The sequence below is a fragment of the Onychostoma macrolepis genome, chromosome 03, assembly GCF_012432095.1.
Source record: "Onychostoma macrolepis isolate SWU-2019 chromosome 03, ASM1243209v1, whole genome shotgun sequence".
NCBI classification, from domain to species: Eukaryota; Metazoa; Chordata; class Actinopteri; order Cypriniformes; family Cyprinidae; genus Onychostoma; species Onychostoma macrolepis.
This window is the reverse complement of record NC_081157.1, coordinates 28,751,216-28,772,863: the sequence shown is the minus strand read 5'-3', so window position 1 is coordinate 28,772,863 and position 21,648 is coordinate 28,751,216. Positions and strand designations below refer to the sequence as shown.

Here is a 21,648-nt window from a genome sequence, read left to right as displayed (position 1 = left end):
GTGAATAGGGTACATTTTTTTTACTAATAGTTATCGCCTTTCTTACCTAGTTGATTGATTACATTGATAATTGCAAGCATTTTTTGTATTACAAGTTTTCTAAAATGTTAGGTTTAAATATGCAAATGAGGCATTATTTAATGAAATATGCACTAATTTGCATACATTTCTAGTACAAAAATCTAAACACTGGATGAAGTCAGTTTCAAAATTCTTGTTTAATTTTTTTGACATATTACAGTCAAAAGTTTTTACAGAGGGAATTTGGGGTATCTCATTTTGTCACTCCATAATTCAGAAAATACTTAGAACAGACAGAAAACACTATATTTTGACAATTTTGGGGGGATTAAAATGTTGTATATAATCAAGCAAATTATATATGAACAAATCCCTCTGTAAAAACCTTCAGGATATAGACAGGAATAAAAATGTAAGTGCTACTTTTTACTAGTCTGAAAAAACACTTTATGAAAAACCAAAAAGCCCAAAATCTCAAAATTGACAGGTGCATGAAAACTGTTTTGAACACTGATTTTATTTACTTGCTCAATAATTGATTTTTACCCAAAAACCTTCTGTACTGCAGTTAAGACGTTTTTAATAGTTTATTTTATATGATCTGTAATAATTCAATGTTTATGTGGAGCCTCAGCCACAGGCTTTATGAGATCTTGGCAAAGCTCACGAAACTGTTGCTAGGAAACAAGAGCGCCATCATCTGTTTAAAAAATTAGAAAGGCTTCATTTTATGCATGGATAAATTAACCCAAATAACTACAGATATATAATAAAAAATAAAATTAAAAAATCAAGCAAAAAGGAACAAGAGAACTCCATATTTGTTTTATTACATGTCTTTATTGTCCAAAGTACCATAAAATGATAACTGTACAACTCGGCACACTTAAGCAGAACCAGGGCACTAAATATCCAAATTGGGTTGCTGGTTGTAGTTGAAGACACATTAAAAAAAAAAAAAAAAAAAATGTACATATTTACATAGAAAGACTTAAAGTGTGTTGATGCTCTTCGCATAGGAAACTAACAAAAAAAATAAAAATAAAGTTCTTAAGAAACTTAAAAACATAATGCAAGTCCCTGGTACTGGACACATGGAGTGAGGGGAGCAGACAGTGGATCAGAGATGAGAATGATCAGAAAGGCACTCTGTGATGTCTATGTACAGGTCATCCATCATTCAGTGAGAGGAGCTCACGTCCAGGCTATTCACAGTAGTTAACTCTTTACATCCCAGACAATTACACCGTAATTAAAATGAGTCGAAAACAAACATGAGAAATGTTCCATATTTTGCATCAAGTACCCATATTGTTCAAGTTGATGAAAGCTTAAAACAATTCTAACTGAACGTGGGGGGGGGGGGGGGGGCATGACAAATTGCTGAACAAACATTGATGACAATACCAACTTAAATCAAACTAAACAGGGAATTTAAAATGTAAAAACTAGGGGGAAATGGGATGCCAGATCAACAGAAAGCATTCTAACGTTACAGCACCATGTCTGGCTCGGTCTCGCCAGGCCTTTCCTAGCGGTTAGTACACTTCTCAGTGTTTCATTACAACACACAGCCTGAAAACTCTATGAAGGAGCTTCATTTTTGTTGCTAAAACAACGCAAACGGATTTCATTTGACTCCTGTGATAGATTGTTCTCTTTGGTGTTTCATGATCTCAACAAGGCAGACCACGTTAGGCTAAAACTACATTTTTAAAACAATTCATTCTCGCCAGGCACCACATTTAGCCGTGTTAAGCTAAAAGGCTACAATTCTCTATTAGTTTCTTGTTCTGTAATACATTAAGGTAAGTGTAAACATGATCAGTATATTGTCCAATGGCACTAGACAGACGATGGACCCCAGGACGATCAGAACGTCGCATCCTCTTCCACAAGTCTCACATTCCCCTGCTCTTAAACAGGCGTCAGCGCTGCTGCGGATCTCACACCTGGAAAGCGACCTTACAGATTCTGGATATAAACTATAGACTTATAAATTGTGCCACTCAAACATCTTGAGATATTAGTTTCATAAAATCGGTGCACTCATTCATTTAGTGCTGTCAAATGATTAGTCGCGATTAATCGCATCCAAAATAAAAGTTTTGGTTTACATATGCATGTGCTGTGTATATTTGTTATGTGTATATAAATACGCACACATGCATGTATACATTTAAGAAAAGAGTTATGTTTATAATAAATATATTTATGTATAATATAAACTATATGAATATAAATATTTACATGTAAATACATATAAATATTTTTTAAATATATACTGTGTGTGTTTATATATGCATAATAAATATACAGTACACACACACACTTATGCAAACAAAAACTTTTAATTTGAATGCTGTTAATCGCGATTAATCATTTGACAGGACTACACCCTTTGCCCTTAAATCATGCTGTGCGTGAAGAGGGGAGGAATTATTATGCATGTCATGAAATCAACAAAGGACAGAGAGCAATGTGAAGGCATCGTCGTATAGGACATCCACTCAAAGCGGTACTCCTTTGACATCAATGCATAATGCAGTGAAAAGTGCGGCGCCGACTGACTCCTCCCTCTTTGTGATTAACAAACCGGTTTTATGAGTTAAAAGCACTTGGCAAAGCGTGGGTTATGATTTCTTCGTAACCACAGCTTTGTGAAAGCCCACATCTTGGGTCAGGTTGATGCCGCAGCTTTGATATGGGTGAACCGATTCCTCTTTTTTTTTTTTTTTCCTTTTTTTTAAATATTTAAATAGATATAAAACTTTCTCTTTTTCCTTTTAAACAGACAGTCTGTACACATCTGGTACCAGTACATATAAAATTACAAGAGTTGTTAAATTAGAAAGGATATGTTCCTTCTGATACGTCATATCAAAAATATGCAGCTTTAGTAAACATATTCATAGTACTTTTTTCTAAGCTAACTTTACATTGCTACATTACATTTTTCAGAGTTAGAAATATAGCAAAAGTGAGAGAATGCTGCCTCACGCTTTCGTCTCTGTGAGTCCAAGGGCTCTCCGTGCACAATGCAGTGATCTTGAGCACTGAGCAGCTGTATGACTTTAAAAGCCGTTGTGTGGAGGTAGACGCCTCGGAGTAAATAGTGTACTTTCCACAGCATCCGTCCCTGTTCTGCACCTCTCGGTCTCCTGCACATCCACGTTCGCTGTACCAATCTAAGCACCTGCTCGCCGCTTCCTCCCTTTCTCCATATCCTGCTGCACCTCTGCAGCCCGAGTCCCTCTCTTCCCTCCCTCCCGGCCTCAGTCGATCTTCTCGACTTTTCCGATGATCTTCTCCTCGAAGATGGGCAGGATGGCATCGTCTTCGCGTACCTCCTCGAACACCACTCCGCAGTCAAACTCATCGCTCACTTTCTTGAAATAATACCTAGGATGTGGTGAGTCAAAGGGATAGGGATGGTTTTAAAGACTTGTGTATTTCAGTTGACATTACTGTAAAATTATTAACATACATACACACATATATATATATATATATATATATATATACACACACACACACACACACACACACACACACACACACACACGTGCATATATACACATATAATTTGATACTGGAAATAAGTTTAAAGAGACAGTTAATTCAAATATGAAAAATCTGTCATCATTTGCTTGTCTTGTGCGATTCTAAAGCATTATGAAAAAAAGCAATTTTGCTGACATTTCCGTGCAATTGTAGGAAAAGGTGACAAGCTTTCAAGTTTTAAAAGGTATAGATAAGTATAATAAAAGTGATAATTTCACTAATGTGAAGCCCTAAAATAGTTTTTATAAGTTATACTCTGCATGACTGATCAGAAATGGAGTAAAACAGTATTGTAAAATACTACAATTTAAAAGAACCAATTTATATTTTATAAATTAAATGTAATTTATTACTGTGATAAAGACTGAATTACTTTAATCTTCAGTGTCACATGATCCTTCAGAAATCAGAAATTCTGATATGCTGCTCAAGAAATATTATATCTGTGCTCAAGAAACCATATCTTGCTGGAAACAGTCGTGATGCTTAATATTAATTTTTTTTGATAAATTGAACGTTTAAAAGAACAGTATTTGTACGTTGTTATTTAGAATTTATCTTTTGTAATATATAGTAAAAATATGAATACAGCCTTTGTCATTTTAATGACTTTGCTGAATAAATTATCAGTAAATTGTCATTTAATAATCATATTTTGGTCTCTTCTCAAAAAAAGCTACTGAATGACTTTAGAAAACTTGAATAATGTTTTTGTAAGGAGTGGAGTGGAGTTGTAAGGATCAGTTTTATTATACTTTCATACTGATATTGGCTTTTGTGAAGTTTGAAAGTTTCAGTCCAAGACTGATAATCAGTTTCTTTTTGTGTTCCACAGGAGATAGTTTGTAGCAAAATGAAGGTCAGTAAATGACGACATGATCTTAATTTTTGGGTGAGCCATCTAAATTAAACACTACAGAAGGATCTCAAAAACTAGAGCGCGACAAGTGGCAAAGGTTTACCTGTAGCTCCCTTTCTTAGTAAGCAGCTCCTTGAACTGTCCCAGGGTGACGATCCTTCCTTTGACAGACGTCCTGTACGGGATGGGCTCTCCACAGAAGTAATAGGCCACAGTGATGTTTTCACAGGGCTGCTTTTTCATATTCTTATGCCTGCAAATGAACAGAGAGAGGCACTTGACAAACATACCAAACATTTGTTCTACAATAAGGAGGAACAAAATTATGCAGTTTGCTTTTCTAGCAACAAACTGAGAAGAACAACGTCCCGAAAGGATGTCTGGACCAGAACCGTATTTCAAAAGGCTCTTGTATGTGCTCTGCTGGGCTTGAAGTGGGTACGAGTGCTGGTGGGCGTCAGAGGATTGGTTTAGTGTTGCCAAGTAAAACGGATTCCAGATGCCTGACAAATGTTCCTCAGAAAAAAAAACAAAAAAAACACTGGCACCGATGTGCTGCTTTCATCTCATCCACACCAAAGCTTTGATGTCACTAAACTGCATATCTGCATTAGGAGCAGGCACTCATCCGGGCCTCTCATTCTCCTGCAGCTGATCAGCGGTTAATACACCGGAACGACACTGCACTGCAACCAAATCTGTGAGAAACTACGCACTAAAACTGGTCAAACTATATTACATTCTTAAAGGAATAGCTCACCTAAAAAAATGTATTTGCTGAAAACGTAGTCAGTGAAGATGCTTCTCAATCAGAACAGATTTGGAGAAATTTAGCATTACTTCACTTGGATCCTCTGCAGTGAATGGGTGCCGTCAGAAAGAGAGATAAACACATCACAATAATCTACAAGTAATCCACACAACTCCAGTCCATCAATTAACATCTTAAGAGAAAAGCTGCATGTTTGTAAGAAACAAATCCATCATTAAGGTGTTTTCGCTTTAAACCGCTGCTTCCAGCCAAAATAACAGTCTATAATCCATAACACCAGCTCCAGTGGAATAAATCCATCCCCTGTTGTCTTCTCATATCAAAATTTACCAACATATTTGTTTAACACTGTTTTAACCCGCAGCTTCACACTTCACAAGATGTTAATCGATGGACTGGACTCCGGGATGTGGATTACTGTGATGTTTTTATCCGCTGTTTTTACTCTCATTCTGACGGCACCCATTCACTGCAGAGGATCCATTGGTGAGCAAGTGATGTAATGCTAAATGTATCCATATCTGGTGAGTAAATGTAATTTTTGGGTAAACTATTCCTTTAAAAGCTATGCACAGGAAGTCTGGATAGCGCTACACACAGAAGCGTTAGTTAACTACGTAAAGGCACAGCCCTGACAAACACATGCGGGTGCATGTATCGGTAGCATGGGATGGTGAAGGGAAGGGCTACGCTCTATGAAGAAGCATGGAGGACATACTCGGCCTCGGAGAGCTCCATGTCAGAGACGGCGGGCACCACACTGAGCGTGGGAAACAGAGTGGGCCTGACAGCGGTGCGACCCCTCTGGATCACCTCCATCACATACCTGAGGAACAACCCTGTGTTAGACACACCGGCTGCGTTCGAAGGCTCACATCGCCTCATTATACGCATGCACCTAAGCCAGCCACAATGTGTGCAAGAACATATTGACCAGAATGAGGGTGGGGGGGGGAGATGAGGACGCAGTCTTGCATTGTGCATTATGAGTCATAGAGGGATCACTGACAAATAACTTCCAAGATGAAGAAACATTAAGTCTATAAAGCAAAGTTTGTAAATACAAAAAAAGTCATCATTATTCATGTTGGTTTCATATGGATTCTAAAACTTTAATAGCATTTTCAACAAAAAAGTCAAGTTAACGATTTGAATGTCAAGTGGTGGAACCATTATGTAAAACGTAAAAACACTTTCCTTGCACCTCAAATACATGCAAAAGTGTGTCTTACAAATTTCATTAATTCTCATAAATAATAATTTTTTTTTAAAACTCAAACCACGAAGTCACGCTGTCTGGATGAACCTTCTGAGAACCTTGCCTTGTTGTAATGGGTCAAATGATCTTAAGTGACTAACATACAGTCATGAGGCTTTCTATGATGTAATTTCCGGTTTTATTTTTCACTGCTTGTTTCAGCACAATGGTTTAACTGCATGTCTGATTTGGCAGAAATCCGTAATAATAATAATAATGCCAAACCACTTTCTTATAAGGCCGGGACACACCAAGCCAACGGTCGGGCTAGTTTGTTTGGTGTGTTCCACTCGCCGGCCTCACGTCAGCAGCAGTTTGCCCATCGGGGACGTCGGCGAGGGTGAGAAGTCTGATTGGATGTTCAGTTTAGTGAACGAGTCAGTGCCCGAGAATTACAGCAAAAGTGATGAAAACGAGCACGTAAATCAAGGCGGTACAGGCAGAAGGCTGTTTAAATGTTACATGATCTTTCCCAATCATTCTAATACGCGAATGTTTTCATAACAAAATGAGACAGTTAATTCCTCTCACACATGCGCCGAATGCATGTTAGTTTGCCGTCGGCTGTAGTCTGTGCGGTGTGTTCGAACTTTTTGGTCCGACGCGAGGCAACAACACTGTCGGCTTTGTCGCCGCTAGTTCTTTGAAGTCGGCTTGGTGTGCCCCGGCCTTTAAGGCTCTTCTCAACAACAGAATTCTTTCAAGATAAATTTTTTCTTCAATACGATATTAGAAATGTTTCATCCTGACATTTTCGACATTCTCCCCCAAAAACATCAAAATCTTTCGTTTTGAAATGATCATAAAAAGGCATAGTCATGTAATTTGTGCATAAAATGCTTTTTTTTTTTAGTGCAAATTCAAATACATCTGGCCTAAAGAGTAAACGTCATTGACCCAAAGGCAAACTGCATGAGATTATTTTTCTGCAATAACAAAATCAAGCCACTACGTATCATATATGAATTATGGTCTTCAGTGAACATGTCTTCTCACCTCTGCTTAGCCTGCAATGTTCCAGACTTCCTCCTCTCTTCCTCAAGCCGCCTGCGCGCCTCTTCCAGCTGGGTGAGGGGGTTGGGGGCTGGGTTGGGGGGCATGGTTGGATCCTGGATGAAGGGATGGGAGGGCTGCACATTGTTGCGGAGCTGAGCGGTAACCCAAGGGTGCACAGCCCCCGGCCGCTCCACCGAACTGGGCCTCGACACCTCATGACTCTGAGCCTTCTTGGAGCCAGAGACGCTCCTACGAAATAAGCAAGAACAAAATGAGCATTTACATGCTTCGTTTTGAAAAACATTGCTATCTACATCTATCTATTTATGCATATTCCAACAAAACTATTTGAATTGCTGGTTAGACGCCTTTATTACCATTACTACACTAAATAAGGGCTCTCACCCGTAAGGGCTCCTCTTATAGCGTCCAGCTTCCTTCTCGCCCTCCATCATCCACTGCAATATCTTCTGGTTCCTCTCCATATCATCAAGGGGCAAGGGCTCTCGCATCTCAAAGTTTCGACCATCATCTCCTTTTCTGACCGGACGCTTTGACAGTGTGCTTCCTTTACTGCTACAATGAGACATAAGAACATCAAAATCACTGAAGCTGTTGAGATAAATGGCTTCACTAAATTCACTAAAGTCTCCAATTTACACTGTCAGTACAATTTACTCGTTTGAAAAGAAATTATTTTTATTCTGTAAGGACACATTAAATTGATCAAAAGTGAAAGTAATGACATTTATAATGTTACAAATAAATGCTGTTCTTTTCAACTTTCTATTCCTCAAAGAACCCAAAATTTGTTTTTAAAAACTTTACAAAATATTAAGAAGCACAACTGAAATGTTTCTTGAGCAGCTTATTAAAATGAATACTGAATAATCATGTGACACAAAAGACAGGAGTAATGGCTGCTGAAAATTCAGCTTTGCATCACAGGAATAAATTACTTTTATAAAAAACAAAACAAAAAACCCAACAGTTAATAATAATATTAAGCTTATTTTAATAGTAATATTTCCCAATGTTAGTGTTTTTACTGTATTTTGGATTAAATAAGTGCAGCCTTGGCAACCATAAAAGATTTCTTCAAAAACATTTATGACTTTTATTGACTACACTTTTGAACAGCAGTGTACATATCTAACAAAAGACATCGAGGCACATACCTGTAACCCATGGGGTCCATGGCACTGGGGCCGACACTCATTCCGTCTGCAAAGTTGCGCGACTTGGATCCAAAATGGTGTTGCTCCATGTTCCAGGCGAATCCCCCATGCGTCCTCATGGCTTCTGCCTCCACCTGTTCTTTGGGTTTCCCCCCCGTGGCATAGTGTGTGTGGTGAATGTGTTTGTGATGGTGCAGGTGCGCTGCGTCACCCTTTAGGCCCAGCCGAGCCTGGTGCTTGCCTTGGCCACCGGACAGCGGCATCACCATCCCGGTGTTCTTACCCGCGGGAAGCCCGTCAGGGGAGCGAGACTTCGGAGAGTGGCGGCCTGTGCCCGGAGATTGACAGCCGGGGGTTTTCATGACACGCTGCACATGCTCGTCCAGGATGCTCTCGGGGTTTTCCTCGTGTGCGTCCCGTAGCTGCAGCCCGTTGTAGCTCATTTCAGAGTAGCGCCCGCCATAATGCTGCACGTGGACCGCAGGAGGAATCCTGTGATTGGCCAGGGAGGGAGCGGTTGAGATGTCCGCATCGTCACCTTCCTCTTCCTACAGGACACAAGAGATTATTCAATAATGCTTAAAAAAAAAAAAAAACTCAGGCATTTAATTTGAACCGTCTCTGAAACCATCTTCCTCAAAGAAAAAACACATTTTATAGTGAGTGACTGAATAAGTCAAATTTGACAGGTGGAGCAAATCTACTGAAGAAAACAATGGGCTGCTGAATCACTGTGCAGTAACATGTTTAAACCAGCAGATGTCATACGTTTATAGCTTTCCTAAAATTCTATTGATGTGCCTTTGTTATGGTCACATTGAAAACACAAAATGACCTCAAACAGCCATGAGAAAACTGACTTCAATATTCCTTTTAATCATGAAAGCCCTTCTCCACAAGCAGACCTCTTGCCAGACGAATGCCTGTTCCTTTAAAGGGATAGTTCACCCCAAAATTAAAATTCTGTCATTAATTACTCACCCTCATGTCGTTCCAAACCCGTAAGACCTTCGTTTAATCTTCAGAATATAAATTAAGATATTTTTGATGAAATCGGAGAGCTATCTGTCCCTGCACAGACAGCAACACAACTGAAATGTTCCCAGGTCCAAAAACGTAGTAAATACATCAGTAAAACAGTCCATGTGACATCAGTGGCTCAACTTCAGTTTTGCGACGCTACGAGAATACTTTTTCTTTTGCACAAAGAAAACAAAAATAACAATTTACTCAACCATTCTTCGAACGAGAGTACCTCAGAACATATTTGACGTAATCAGTGTTGTTCACGTTCGGGGGTAAAGCATGCACATGCACATCTGTGTAATAAGCGTTGTTTGAGTAATGGTTGAGTAAATTATGTTATTTTTGTTTTCTTTTTGCAAAAAAAAAGTATTCTCGTAGCGTCGCAAAACTGAAGTTGAGCCTGATGTTTTACTGATGCATTTACTACGTTTCTGGAACTGGAAACATTTCAGTTGTGTTGCTGTCTATGGAGGGTCAGATAGCTCTCCGATTTCTTAATTTATGTTCTGAAGATGAACATCTTATGGGTTTGGAACGACATGAGGGTGAGTAATTAATGACAGAATTTTCATTTCGGGGTGAACTAACCCTTTAACAAGATTTAATATTTTACTTGCTAATTTTTTGTGGCCTTCTCCCATTTTTATTTTACTGCCAAAAAACACTAGGTTCTTTGACAAATGTAGTTTTACTCATGGTCTGGTGACTAAACTGCATTTTAGTCACATTCTGTATTGTTACTTGCAGACGATGTAAAAGCATAGTTTTGTCTATGAAAGCAGTCTTGACCTAAATCTAATTAAACTAACAGCATTCCCACTATATCTTTATTCTGAATAATATTCAGCATATTACAGATTCAGGTTGTGTCATTCCGGGTTGGGGCGTTTGCAGAAGTTCATGAATACTGTCAAGTAATTCTGATCATTTTCATCACAAAATCAACCATTTTATGTAAATGTTTAACTGTTTTAAAATCAATACCATTTTTAAGGAACAATTCAAATTAAATTTAGTTAGTTGTTAATGCACTGACATTGCTGCTTGTATTATGTTGATGTGGGCTAAATTTTGCACAGTGTTTAGAAAACTGCATTTGTGTTCTCTTCGCTGACAAGTCAGTAAAAAAAAAGTTGTTTTTTTATATGAACAGATTTCTTGATCATTCGACATTGTCATACATGTTGCACTAGACCGTTGAATTGCCATCTATATACACACAACCATTCAGTTTTCTTTTCCATTCAAATTGACAGAAATTTTTGTAATAAAAATGTCTTATTTCAAATAATTGCTGTTCTTTTCAATTTTCTATTTATGATCTATTTATATAAAACAAACCCTAAAAAAATTGTATAATGGTATCCATATTTCATAAAATATTAGTATTTAATAATAAATATAAGAAGCACTACATAGCATTATCATTATATTGATAATGCTTCTAGACAGAAAACTTACTTTAAATTGTAATATTTCAGAATATTATTTTTTATTAAATAGATGCTGCCTTGGTGAGAATGAAAAACAAAAAACTAATTTAGATCCAAAACTTGTGAATGATAGTAACTACATGTATATGATTTTATTCTCTTAACAATTCACATTACAAGAGTCACATTTTGCATTTATTTCCATCAATATTCCTTTTTCATCAAATGTGCCTTTTCATTTGGTTATCTTCTCGTATTCATAATAGAGAAAGTCAATAAAGCTGAAACCACAGCAGGTCATTTGTGTGCAATGCTTTGATTCTCTCTCCAGGTAGTGAAGTCCAAGGAGATGAGGAATTTTGAGGATTTGGCAAATGCATTATTTTATTTTTACTGAACAGCTGTGCGGGTCAGTGCTCTGGATGATCTCTGACAGATCATGCCAGAATAAAAAAAAAGAAAAAAAAAGAGATGAGATGAGGTGGGATACACAACACAAATCCAACTGCAATGCGCAAAGCAGCCAATTTTCATTGTGCCGTTTCGACCTCTAAACACTGATTTCTGTCTGAAACGGTCTGAATAAGACCCCAGAATGGCAATATCAGAGTTTATTCAGACTTGTCAAGGTTCAGTTGCTGGCAAAAACATGTTTAACTGTCAGAGTCCGTCCTGCTCAGTGGAGCAAAGAGAGCAAGGGCTGTATATAGAAGATGGTTGCTCAGCTGATAGGTAGAGAAAACTTAAAATAAGTTTGCTGAAAGCCGAGGCTCCAAAGAGAATATCAATTAGGAGACAAATGACATTCCTCCGTCGGCTCTTAATAACTCAAAGTCACTGTTCTGTGACGGAAGTTCCTCTTACAGGAGGCCAAACTACATAAATAATCTGCCTTGAGACTTAACACCTGGCTTTGAGTCGGGAAAAAGATTCCCATTTGCGGTGTGCGCAAGCATTTCTTCACGCCCCGACTGACTTCAAACAAAGTCATTACACTGAGGCAGACTAGCAAGTAGCTCAATCTCGGCAGGTGATTCACCTGACACTGAACAGAAAGACGAAAGAAATGAGCAGAGTCCCCTTGATAAGACAGGAAGTCTTAAGAACACATCGGTGTTTGATACAAGGGGAAACTATAAAAACTACTATAGCTGAAAATACGGCAGTGACGTGACCATTCGGATGCACTCACCAGTCGAACCCTCTTGAGCCGCTCCTCCAGTTTTTCTTGCGCCTCACGTTCCCTCAGCACCCCCTCCAGCCTGCTGATGAGCTCCGCCGCAAACTTCTCCGGCTCAACGTGAATATCCTTTGGCATCCGGTTTGTGCGCTGATGGGAAGACAATGCGAGTCAATACTCAAGGTCACCGTTCACAATTAATGTGATGCGCTTAAAACAAACTACAACCACAGCCGCGGATTATACAGGCATGGAAAGAGAACAGTAATACGTGATTATTGTGTTAAAACACAACAGTGAAAGCAAAAGGACATTAAGACAGTCTAGACAGACAAATATTTGAATAGATAGATATTTGACTAGACTGACATTTTTGATAATGTGCCATTGAGAACGAATACACTGCTTCTGTACAGACTTCAGTAATCAGTTTCAGTTTGAAAGGGTTTAGATTTTTATTTAGCCGACTGTTGGCATCCATGGTCTAGTTTACAGCTGTGAGAATTCAAAATATGGCTATAGTTATCGCAGTGTCAATCATTATAATTTTGCAAGTAACTCCTGTACTCTGTACAAACGTGAAATGATGACACAGATCAGGGTATTCACTCCTACATTTCAATGTGGTTGTCATGGAGAAAGTAGTTATGAAATATTAACCCTTTGACATGCAAAATCAAAAATGGTGTGATTATAATATTTAATTATATAATCAAACTGCATCTGCTTTTGTACTATTGTTTGCTACTGCACTGCTGACTCAGAATGAGGGACTGGCTGAGCAGCTATTATTAGTTAGTTATTTAAATGTCTGAAAAGGCTTAAATCAAATTTTTATTTTGTAACAGACATTAAAATTAAGATAAAGGAGAGAAACTCATTTTTAATACACTATTGTTTAAAAGTCTGGGGTCGGTAAGATATTTTTAATGTTTCTGAAAGTCTCCTATGCTCACAGAGGCTCATACATTTGATCAAAAATACTGTAAAAACTAATATCGTAAATTACTATAACAATCTTAAAAAAAAAAAAGTCTGCTATTTTAATACGTGTTAAAATGTCATTTATTCCTGGCTACACTAATGCACACTGTCCCCCTCCGGTGTGCCGGCAGTGACAGCACAATGATTCATGATCCCAACAGAATTATGCACTTTCTGAAAACTCATGGTAAAGAACATGTCGGGTGAAGCAGTCTTCACACATTGAGCTTGCAACGTGAACCTAAACCTAAAAAACAAAGAGCTGAATATCAGATAATCACTCTTTATCTGAGCAGATGAGGTGGCACAGGGGAAAGGAGCACATAGATCTTTATTGTATCATTTTTTTGCTCTCAAATCAACAGGACTCTAAACAACCTAAGTTCAGGAAATGAGTTATTCCAGAAGTCTGGAAGAAGAAAAAGAGAGACGGGGGAGGAGGACAGACACATGAAGGAATATAGTTGCAGGCAGTGCCTGGACAAGGTCCAATAAAACCTTACAGGAGCCGTTAAAATTTTGATTACAGGGCCAAATCTGATCTAAAGTCTGTTTCAGCTCTCTTTGTTCTGGCCTTCTGTTTGCTTAAGATTCATCAGTCTCCTCCGCAGCCCACACGGTTACATGCCCAGTGGAACTGCAGAATCTGTCAAGTCTTGACAAGGCGTTTTGGTTGCTAACACTGCCTCCCTGCCGCAGACCACGCTTACAGAATATAAGAGAGCCTTTTAAACTTAACAAGAGACAGAACGCCAGAATGCAACCAAATGGGAAAATAAACTAAACAAAAAAACATCCAAGCGAGAGTGTTAAAGGTTTAGAATCGTAAACATAATGTGAACACAATGTACAAGAAGATAAACCTGAACAAAGTGGAGTGATAATTAAAAGTCAACGATTCATTTGAAAATAAAGATTCTTCACTTAGTACATGTTGTTCCAAACCCACATAATGTTCTTTCTTCGGTTGAACAAAAAAGCAGACGTTAGGCAAGATGTTCAATCAGCTCTTTTCCATACAATGAATCTGAATGGTTATCAGGGGGCTGTCAGCTCCAAAAAAAAGTCTAAAAGCATCTAAATAGTCACATGATTGCTTTGTGCGAGGAACAGGCCAAGATGTGTCATTATTCATTTTCAAATATTGTGGTTTGAATATGAACTACCATTCAAAAGTTTGGGGTTTCTATTCATAAGCTTTCTATTCATAAAAGAACCTTGAAATAACATGTATAATTTCTACAAAAATATTAAGCAGCACAACGGTTTTCAATAACTTGAATTTGAATGTTTCTTGAGCATCAAATCAGCATATTAGACTGATTTCTAAAGGATCACGTGGCACTGATGAATAGAGTGATGACTGCTGAATAAAATTACATTTTAAAATATATTAAAAGTTGTTTTAAACTGCAATATTTCAAAATATTAGTGTTTTTACTGTATTTTTGATCAAATAATCAGACTTTTCAAAAAATCTTACTGACCAAAACTTCTGAATGGCAATACACGCAATATTAGAAGTTTTGAAAGATCAGAAAGATCAGATCAGAGTCAGTTTCTCACAAAACTATTGTAGATAGCTCAGAAGACTTAAGCCCGGTACACACCAAGCCTACGCCGACGAACTAGTGGCGACGAAAGCAGACTGCGGGGTTGGCTCACGTCGGCAGCGTCTGGGTCCAAAGTTGCCATTCTCATTCAAACTCACATATCAGGACTCGATATAAGGACTGCCTGAAGGCACAAGGGGAGCATAAAAGCCGCTCAGGATTGTTGGCGGAACAGTCGAGCGCTGTGTGAGGAGTTTTCTGCGCACACATCTGAAGAGCATGCACAGACTGTCTACACCGCGCGCAATTGAATGGTTTCAGCTCTCTGCCTTGTAAACGACTCCTAATTAATATCATTAATATATAAAATATCACCAATCATCATAATTTAGAACAGCGACCTGCAAGAACAGCTTACATTTGAAAAAATCTGCATTACTCCGACAATAAAAAGTGCGTACGTCTGCTCGGACCCTGACGTGACGCTAAGCACTTTTCCACGTCAAAGACCGTTTTTATAAATATGAGCGTTGGCGTGGATTTAAGCGTACACACACTCTAAGATCAAATCTGTGCGTACGCACGTTTTATAAATAAGGCCCTATGTGTTTGCTGCGTAAAAAGTTGATATTTGCATTGATCTGACCATAAACGGCAAGAAAGGCTTATTGGAAATGCAAATTCATTCTCTGCCACGAGGTGGCGCTTTAGGAGCGCCGAAATGTTGCGGTTTCCCTGGAAACGCAAGCAGCTCAGCACTCATAAATGCTGCTTTATCAGGAATTATAGTTTAGTTGAAATTAAAATGCCAACGACACATTTCTGAGGACAGTCAGTTCACTTCAGATACATTCACATAAAGACATCCGCGCCACGTTTTGACTTGAAACGTGCAGCGCTCATATTTATTCAATGACATCATTGCCTTTTGAAGTTTAATCCTGCCGTATCACGACTCTTGTCTTTCCGTCCCCAACTGTAAGACTTTAAGAGTTTATAAGGACCCGCGGGAGATCTGTATTTAAGGAGCCCGTCGGGCAGGCGGTGATGCATTTTGGTAGCCCGACTGGAAAACACAATAGCCCCGGGACGTCGGGCTAGCGATTTTGCGAGCCCCGAGTAGGCTATATTAAATCGGTGCTTTCTTTCTTAAAGTGAAAGCAAACTAATAATAAATCTAATGCTGTCAAAGAAAAATTCAAGTGCTCACAGATCCTGACTAAACCATTGTAACATCAGAAATGATTAATCTATATAGTGAAGACTATGCAGTTATTTTACATTTGATTATTACATTTCTGTAGCGTACCTGAAAATTTATTTTAGACTGAGCTGAAAAACCTCAAAAGCACTGTTTATTGAACTTGTGTCTTTGTTCTATTGTATTTATTTTCTGATATTGCTTATAATTTGGTTATCTGAAGAAAATATTTTTTAGCACTGAGCCCATAGTAGCAGCCAGAATTGTTTTTCCAATTGTTTATATTCTTTATAAAAAATAAAATAAAAAAAAAGTGCATAGGCCTATTTTTTTGTTGTGAATGTCCCAATTGAGGTACAGGATGTGTAAATTTCAGATAAATGTTTTGGTTGCATTTGTGAGTTAGGGTCAGTGACAAAAAGGGGTTGGCAAGATGAGAAAATCAAAAATATTTAAAAACTTGTTTTAAACGCATGCATCAGGTATTTTAAAATGTACATAGCATGTTTATGTTGATTTTATGTAGTTAAAAATTACATATGTACCATTTTTTACAAGAGTTAAGACTGAATGTACATGAAAATGTCAAATGGTGTAACCGCCAAAGAATGAGAAATATTAAATATTTTATTCACCTAGATGGCATGTCAGCTTACTCATAAAAATAAATACTTCATCTTAAAATATCACACGAAAATAGATTTTAGAGTTCTCTAAATGTAAATTTTAATGCGTGTTTGCAATATTTGGCAGGACATATGCTGAAAACACAAATTCTTTTCTAAATAATCTTTGACAAATTATGTAAAAATTTTTAAATTATTGTACTAAACTAGATGACTACATTTTATTCCACATTAATTTTCCAGTATATAATTATATTTTTATGAAAAATATTGGTTACGCCAATTAACACAAACCAGTTACACTACCTGACCATGTTGCTTCTACAGCCAAAGGCCATTGTTTGTTGAAGAAATTGACACTGAAAAATCAAGCATGACTGCCAACAAGTACAGCTGAAGTGCTTTTTTTTCAGTGCTAAAAACAAAAACAAAAAAATCTGGCAACACAAAATTATTAGTTCACCTAAAAATTTAAATTAAGATGTTTTTTGTCTTTGAAATAACGGTTTCTTCATAGTTTTTTCATATCAGTTAAGTTTATTAGGGTTGTTTCTTACATCTAATGTTGTTAAATTAACGTTTATCGCATATGAGTGTCACCATGATGGTGTTGGCCTTCTAAGATTGTTTTGATGGTTATCAAAGCAGATTTCAGAACTTCAATAGGTTGGTATAGTAACATTACATCGGTTAAAGAAATACGTTTTTTAATTGTAAATCTGTAAACCCCAAAACATCACTACCATATTTTTACTGTAAAATTCTGGCAACCATAGCTGCCAGTTTTTTACCATAAATTTTACTTTTTTTTTTTTTTTTACAGTGTAGAAATTACGGTTTATAAAGTTTTAAATATGGATATTTTGCTTACAAAAGCACATTGATTCGCTGCAGGAGGCCTTTATTATAACCCCCGGAGCCGTCTGGAGCACTTTTTTATGATGGATAAATGCAGTTTATTGGACTTCTATTGGACTACTGAATATCACCCATTCACTGCCATTATAATGCTTGGAAGAGCCAGGACATTTTTTTTTATATAATGCTGATTGTATTAGTCTGAAAGAAGAAAGTCATATGCACCTTGGATGACTTGAAGGTGAGTAAATAAGGTGTTAATTTTCATTCTTGGGTGAACTATCCCTTTAAAATGTTAAGTGAATGGAATAGAAATATGCATTAAAGCTAGCCCAAACATTTCAAAAACACTAATATTGTGCAACATTATTTTACCCTAGACTTACAGAGCTTTAATAATAAAGTTGTAGATAAAGAACCACTTTCTCAAAAAAATTTAACATTTAACACTTGAAAGTAGTTTCAAATAGTAGGTTAGTTTATATTACATCTTTAACCAGCATCATAAACTAGTGATATTTGACTAAATTGGCCCCTAACAGAAAGGCTTGTAATAGGAGTCAAATGGTGTAACCGGTTACACCACTTGACATTTCAATTTAAAATCAAATTTGACATGCATTATCATGGACACCGATGTAAGTACATGGCCTTGGTGGGAATATTTCAAATGTCATTTTTAAAGTTAATACTCATTTTCACAATAATGATGAATTATCAATGTATTTCTGAGGTCATACCATTTGACGTGTATACCTAAGAATACCTGACCATACCCTAAAAACGTCAAATTCTCTCACATTTGAAAAAGTTACTAACATTTGCATGCAGCAGTTAGTATCACCAGAGGTCCTTCTCTGTTATATAATTTCCTGTCACATGATCTTCTTGCAAAATATTAACAAAATGGCTCCTTGAATGGTGGTTACACCACCTTGACATTCAAGGAATTTGACTTGACTCCCATAATTCCCAAAATGAATTATAATATTCAGAACAACGGTGCTCCATTTACTCTTATTTACTATTAAATAGTACTAATGTACGATTATGACAAACTAGCTGATCTGGTGTTTTATTGAGAATTTCACCTTTTTTAAACAAGATAAATTTTTTGGTACAAGATTTTTACAGTTACACCACATTGACATTTTTGCAATAATCCCCCAAATATTCTCAAAAAATTAATTAAAAAACAGAAATTTTAGACTTGGTCCACAAAAAAAGAGAATGTACTGTATGCAATTAATTTGCACATTTATTTTGAAATTTTAACCCTTTTAACTCTTTCAACGCCATTGACGAGATCTCGTCAATTAAGAGACAACGCTTCCCCGCCATTGACGAGTTTTTATGGCAATCCGTGTTCTAGGTGTATTACAGTAAGGAAAGCCCTAGCGCATGTCCTGAATGAGTTATGGGTCTTTAGGGTGTGAATAGAAGACGATCAGCATAAATGGAGGGATCAGAGAAAATGTAGATCAAATATAGATCATAGCCTATGTAGATCATGCTTTGACCATTTTGAATCTGATCGGGACGATGTAGTCAGTGAGAGAGATGCATTTACAGACACAGAAACATCTGTAGTTGTAACCGATCCGTCGATCTGAATAGGGGTGTGTGTGTGTGTGTGTGTAGGCTCTATCTATCTATCTATCTATCTATCTATCTATATGTGTGTGTGTGCATGTACAGTATATGTATGCATATGTATGTATGTAGCCTGTGTGTGTGTGTATAATCATATGTATGTATTAGTGCTGTCAATCGATTAAAAAATTTAATCGCGTTAATCACAGTCGTGGACTGTGATTAATCGCAAATTTTAAATCTTAGGATTTACCTGTAAATGTGTTGAAATTAAGAAATGCATGACAAACTAGTTTAAGGAAACAGAACCTTTCGCACTTCCGCCAGGTATGAGACATAATCCTTATTCTTTTATCTTTATTCTTTTGTTTTTATTCAGCCATTATCAGCCTTTAAACTGGCAATAAAATGTTTACCAAGCCACATCGCTTCAATCCCAGTATACATTGACCCAACTATTATCAAGAGTATTTCTGAGTAAATACAACAAAACATTTTCTTGCGACCTTACGTGAAGTATTATGACAAAATGCATTATAAAGAAGAATTGGACCTGTTCTGCAGCTGCATTAGAGCTAATATTAGCATCATGCTTCATAAGACAATTTATGAGATTAATAGTACACTTTTACTCAGAACTCACTTCAAACCACCATCAAGTGTTTGTAATAACTTCCTTTTAGGATCACATGTGGAATTTGGTCGTTTACTGTTGTTAAAATATGCTGTTTATAGCCTTTTATATCGCTGCACAAATTAGCATTTTAACAAATTAAGTACACGTTAATCTAAAAAAAAAAAAATCACATACAGACCATATCCTATCGTAATCGTGTGTTTATTATCTAATATAATCTATAGTGGCTGTTTATTTCTGCTGCTCTGCTGAAACTCACATTGTTTGTGATGTTACCGCCTCTCCGTTCTTAAGTTGCCAGGGATACATTCCAAGTATAATACACATTAGTAAAAGGATCTTTTTAATTTGTATGTCTACATACACTTTGGGCGGCCGCGGTACATTAAAAAAGTAGCCCAAAACGGCTCTGTAATTTTTCCCGCGACTGTATTTTCAAAATAGCCCACTTGCGCCGCTGCCCTGGAAACACTGGTTCGCTGCACCCTCATCACACAATGATAGATAACCTTCCGCGCTGCGATGACGGGAAGTTGGGGTCAAACCTTATCAAGCGATTAATTTGCGTTAAAAAAATATTAACGCGTTAAAATTTTTTTGATTAATCGCATGCGTTAACAATGACAGCCCTAGTATGTATATGTTTGTGTGTGTGTGTGTGTGTGTGTGTGTCTGTTTGTTCTGTTTATTGAATGCAATTTAAATTATTCATATAATTATTTACAGGTGAAAGAATAAGACATCTGAATGTATTTTGCATGAAAATGCACTACTTTATCAGTTTTTTGTCCAAAATGTTGTATTTTTGATGGTACTCACCTGCATTCAAATGGTGATAAAATAGTTTTTTTTTTTTGTTTAAAAGCAGAGACTTGGTTCTTTATTTTCATATATAATATGTTCTTGTATTCATAGCAGAAAATATTCTGAGGGCCGTCAAATTTAGGTGAAAATAATCAAAAATGCTGGCGGTGGCTGGCAACTTTTTTTTTTTAAAACGCTGGCGGGGAAAGAGTTAAATTTAATTTAACCTTATGGACACAAAAAAAGTAGCGTCACGTCACTGACCCATTAATAAAAATGTAGATTGTGGTTTAAAATAGGTATAATATAGGTATATAATATCATAATATTGATCGATATACTCCTGTATCGAATCAAATCGTATCGTAGAATTTGAGGTACTGGCAAATATCGCATCGCTGGGTCTGAGAATCGATATCGTATCGTGACGAACCATCCGATTTACAACCCTAGTACAGTACAGGATTGATTTTAAGCTTCTTTTATTAGTGTATAAGTCTTTGCATGGCCTTGCACCTACTTATCTATCAGAGCTGTTAATCGAGTATCAGAGTGGAAGAACATCGAGATCAACAACTTAAAATTTACTTTAAATTCCAAGGACTAAGTTGAGCCAGAAAGGGGATCGTGCGTTTGCGGCAGTAGCACCAAGACTTTGGAATAGTTTACCTTTACATGTCAGGGATGCTGACTCTGTACATATTCTTAAGGTAGCGATAAAGACATTGGTTTGCCATGGCATATTCTTCTCACTGATCATTTTTTATTATTACTACCTATTATTATTCTTTTAGGTGATGTTTTTGTATATTATAATCTGTATGTTGAGATGATGTAAAGCACATTGGCCAACATGTGTTGTTTTAATAGTGCTATATAAATAAAATTGACATTGCTCTATTTTGATCGCAAGTTCTCAACCATGTTTATATCCGAACTATACGCTTTCATCCCAGTATTTCTGTGATAACATGAATGACTGTAAGACTGTAATACTTTGTAGTTGAAAAGACTGTTTGTGAAGCTATTTTTAACCTAAACATGGTAAACACAACACTAATTGTGTGGCTCTTTTTATCATTTTAGAGCTTGACAGCCCCTGGAA

At 37.0% G+C, this 21,648-nt stretch overlaps 1 protein-coding gene across 5 annotated transcripts in view; it reads right to left on the bottom strand.

Annotated features, from left to right (window-relative positions):
- Positions 1-847: 847 nt before the first annotated feature.
- Positions 848-21,648, bottom strand: part of axin1 (axin 1) — a 47,338-nt gene continuing 26,537 nt past the window's right edge. For 3 of the 5 annotated variants that reach the window (XM_058769320.1, XM_058769317.1, XM_058769319.1), the window contains 6 exons: positions 12,300-12,437; positions 8,649-9,196; positions 7,876-8,046; positions 7,471-7,719; positions 4,548-4,697; positions 848-3,423 (listed from right to left, as the gene is read on the bottom strand). In XM_058769320.1, the coding sequence (XP_058625303.1) occupies positions 3,297-3,423; positions 4,548-4,697; positions 7,471-7,719; positions 7,876-8,046; positions 8,649-9,196; positions 12,300-12,437 (1,383 nt within the window). In that variant the 3' untranslated portion in view covers positions 848-3,296. Of the gene's footprint in view, positions 3,424-4,547; positions 4,698-5,934; positions 6,043-7,470; positions 7,720-7,875; positions 8,047-8,648; positions 9,197-12,299; positions 12,438-21,648 lie in introns of all 5 variants that reach the window. The other 2 variants (XM_058769322.1, XM_058769321.1) reach the window with 2 other exon arrangements.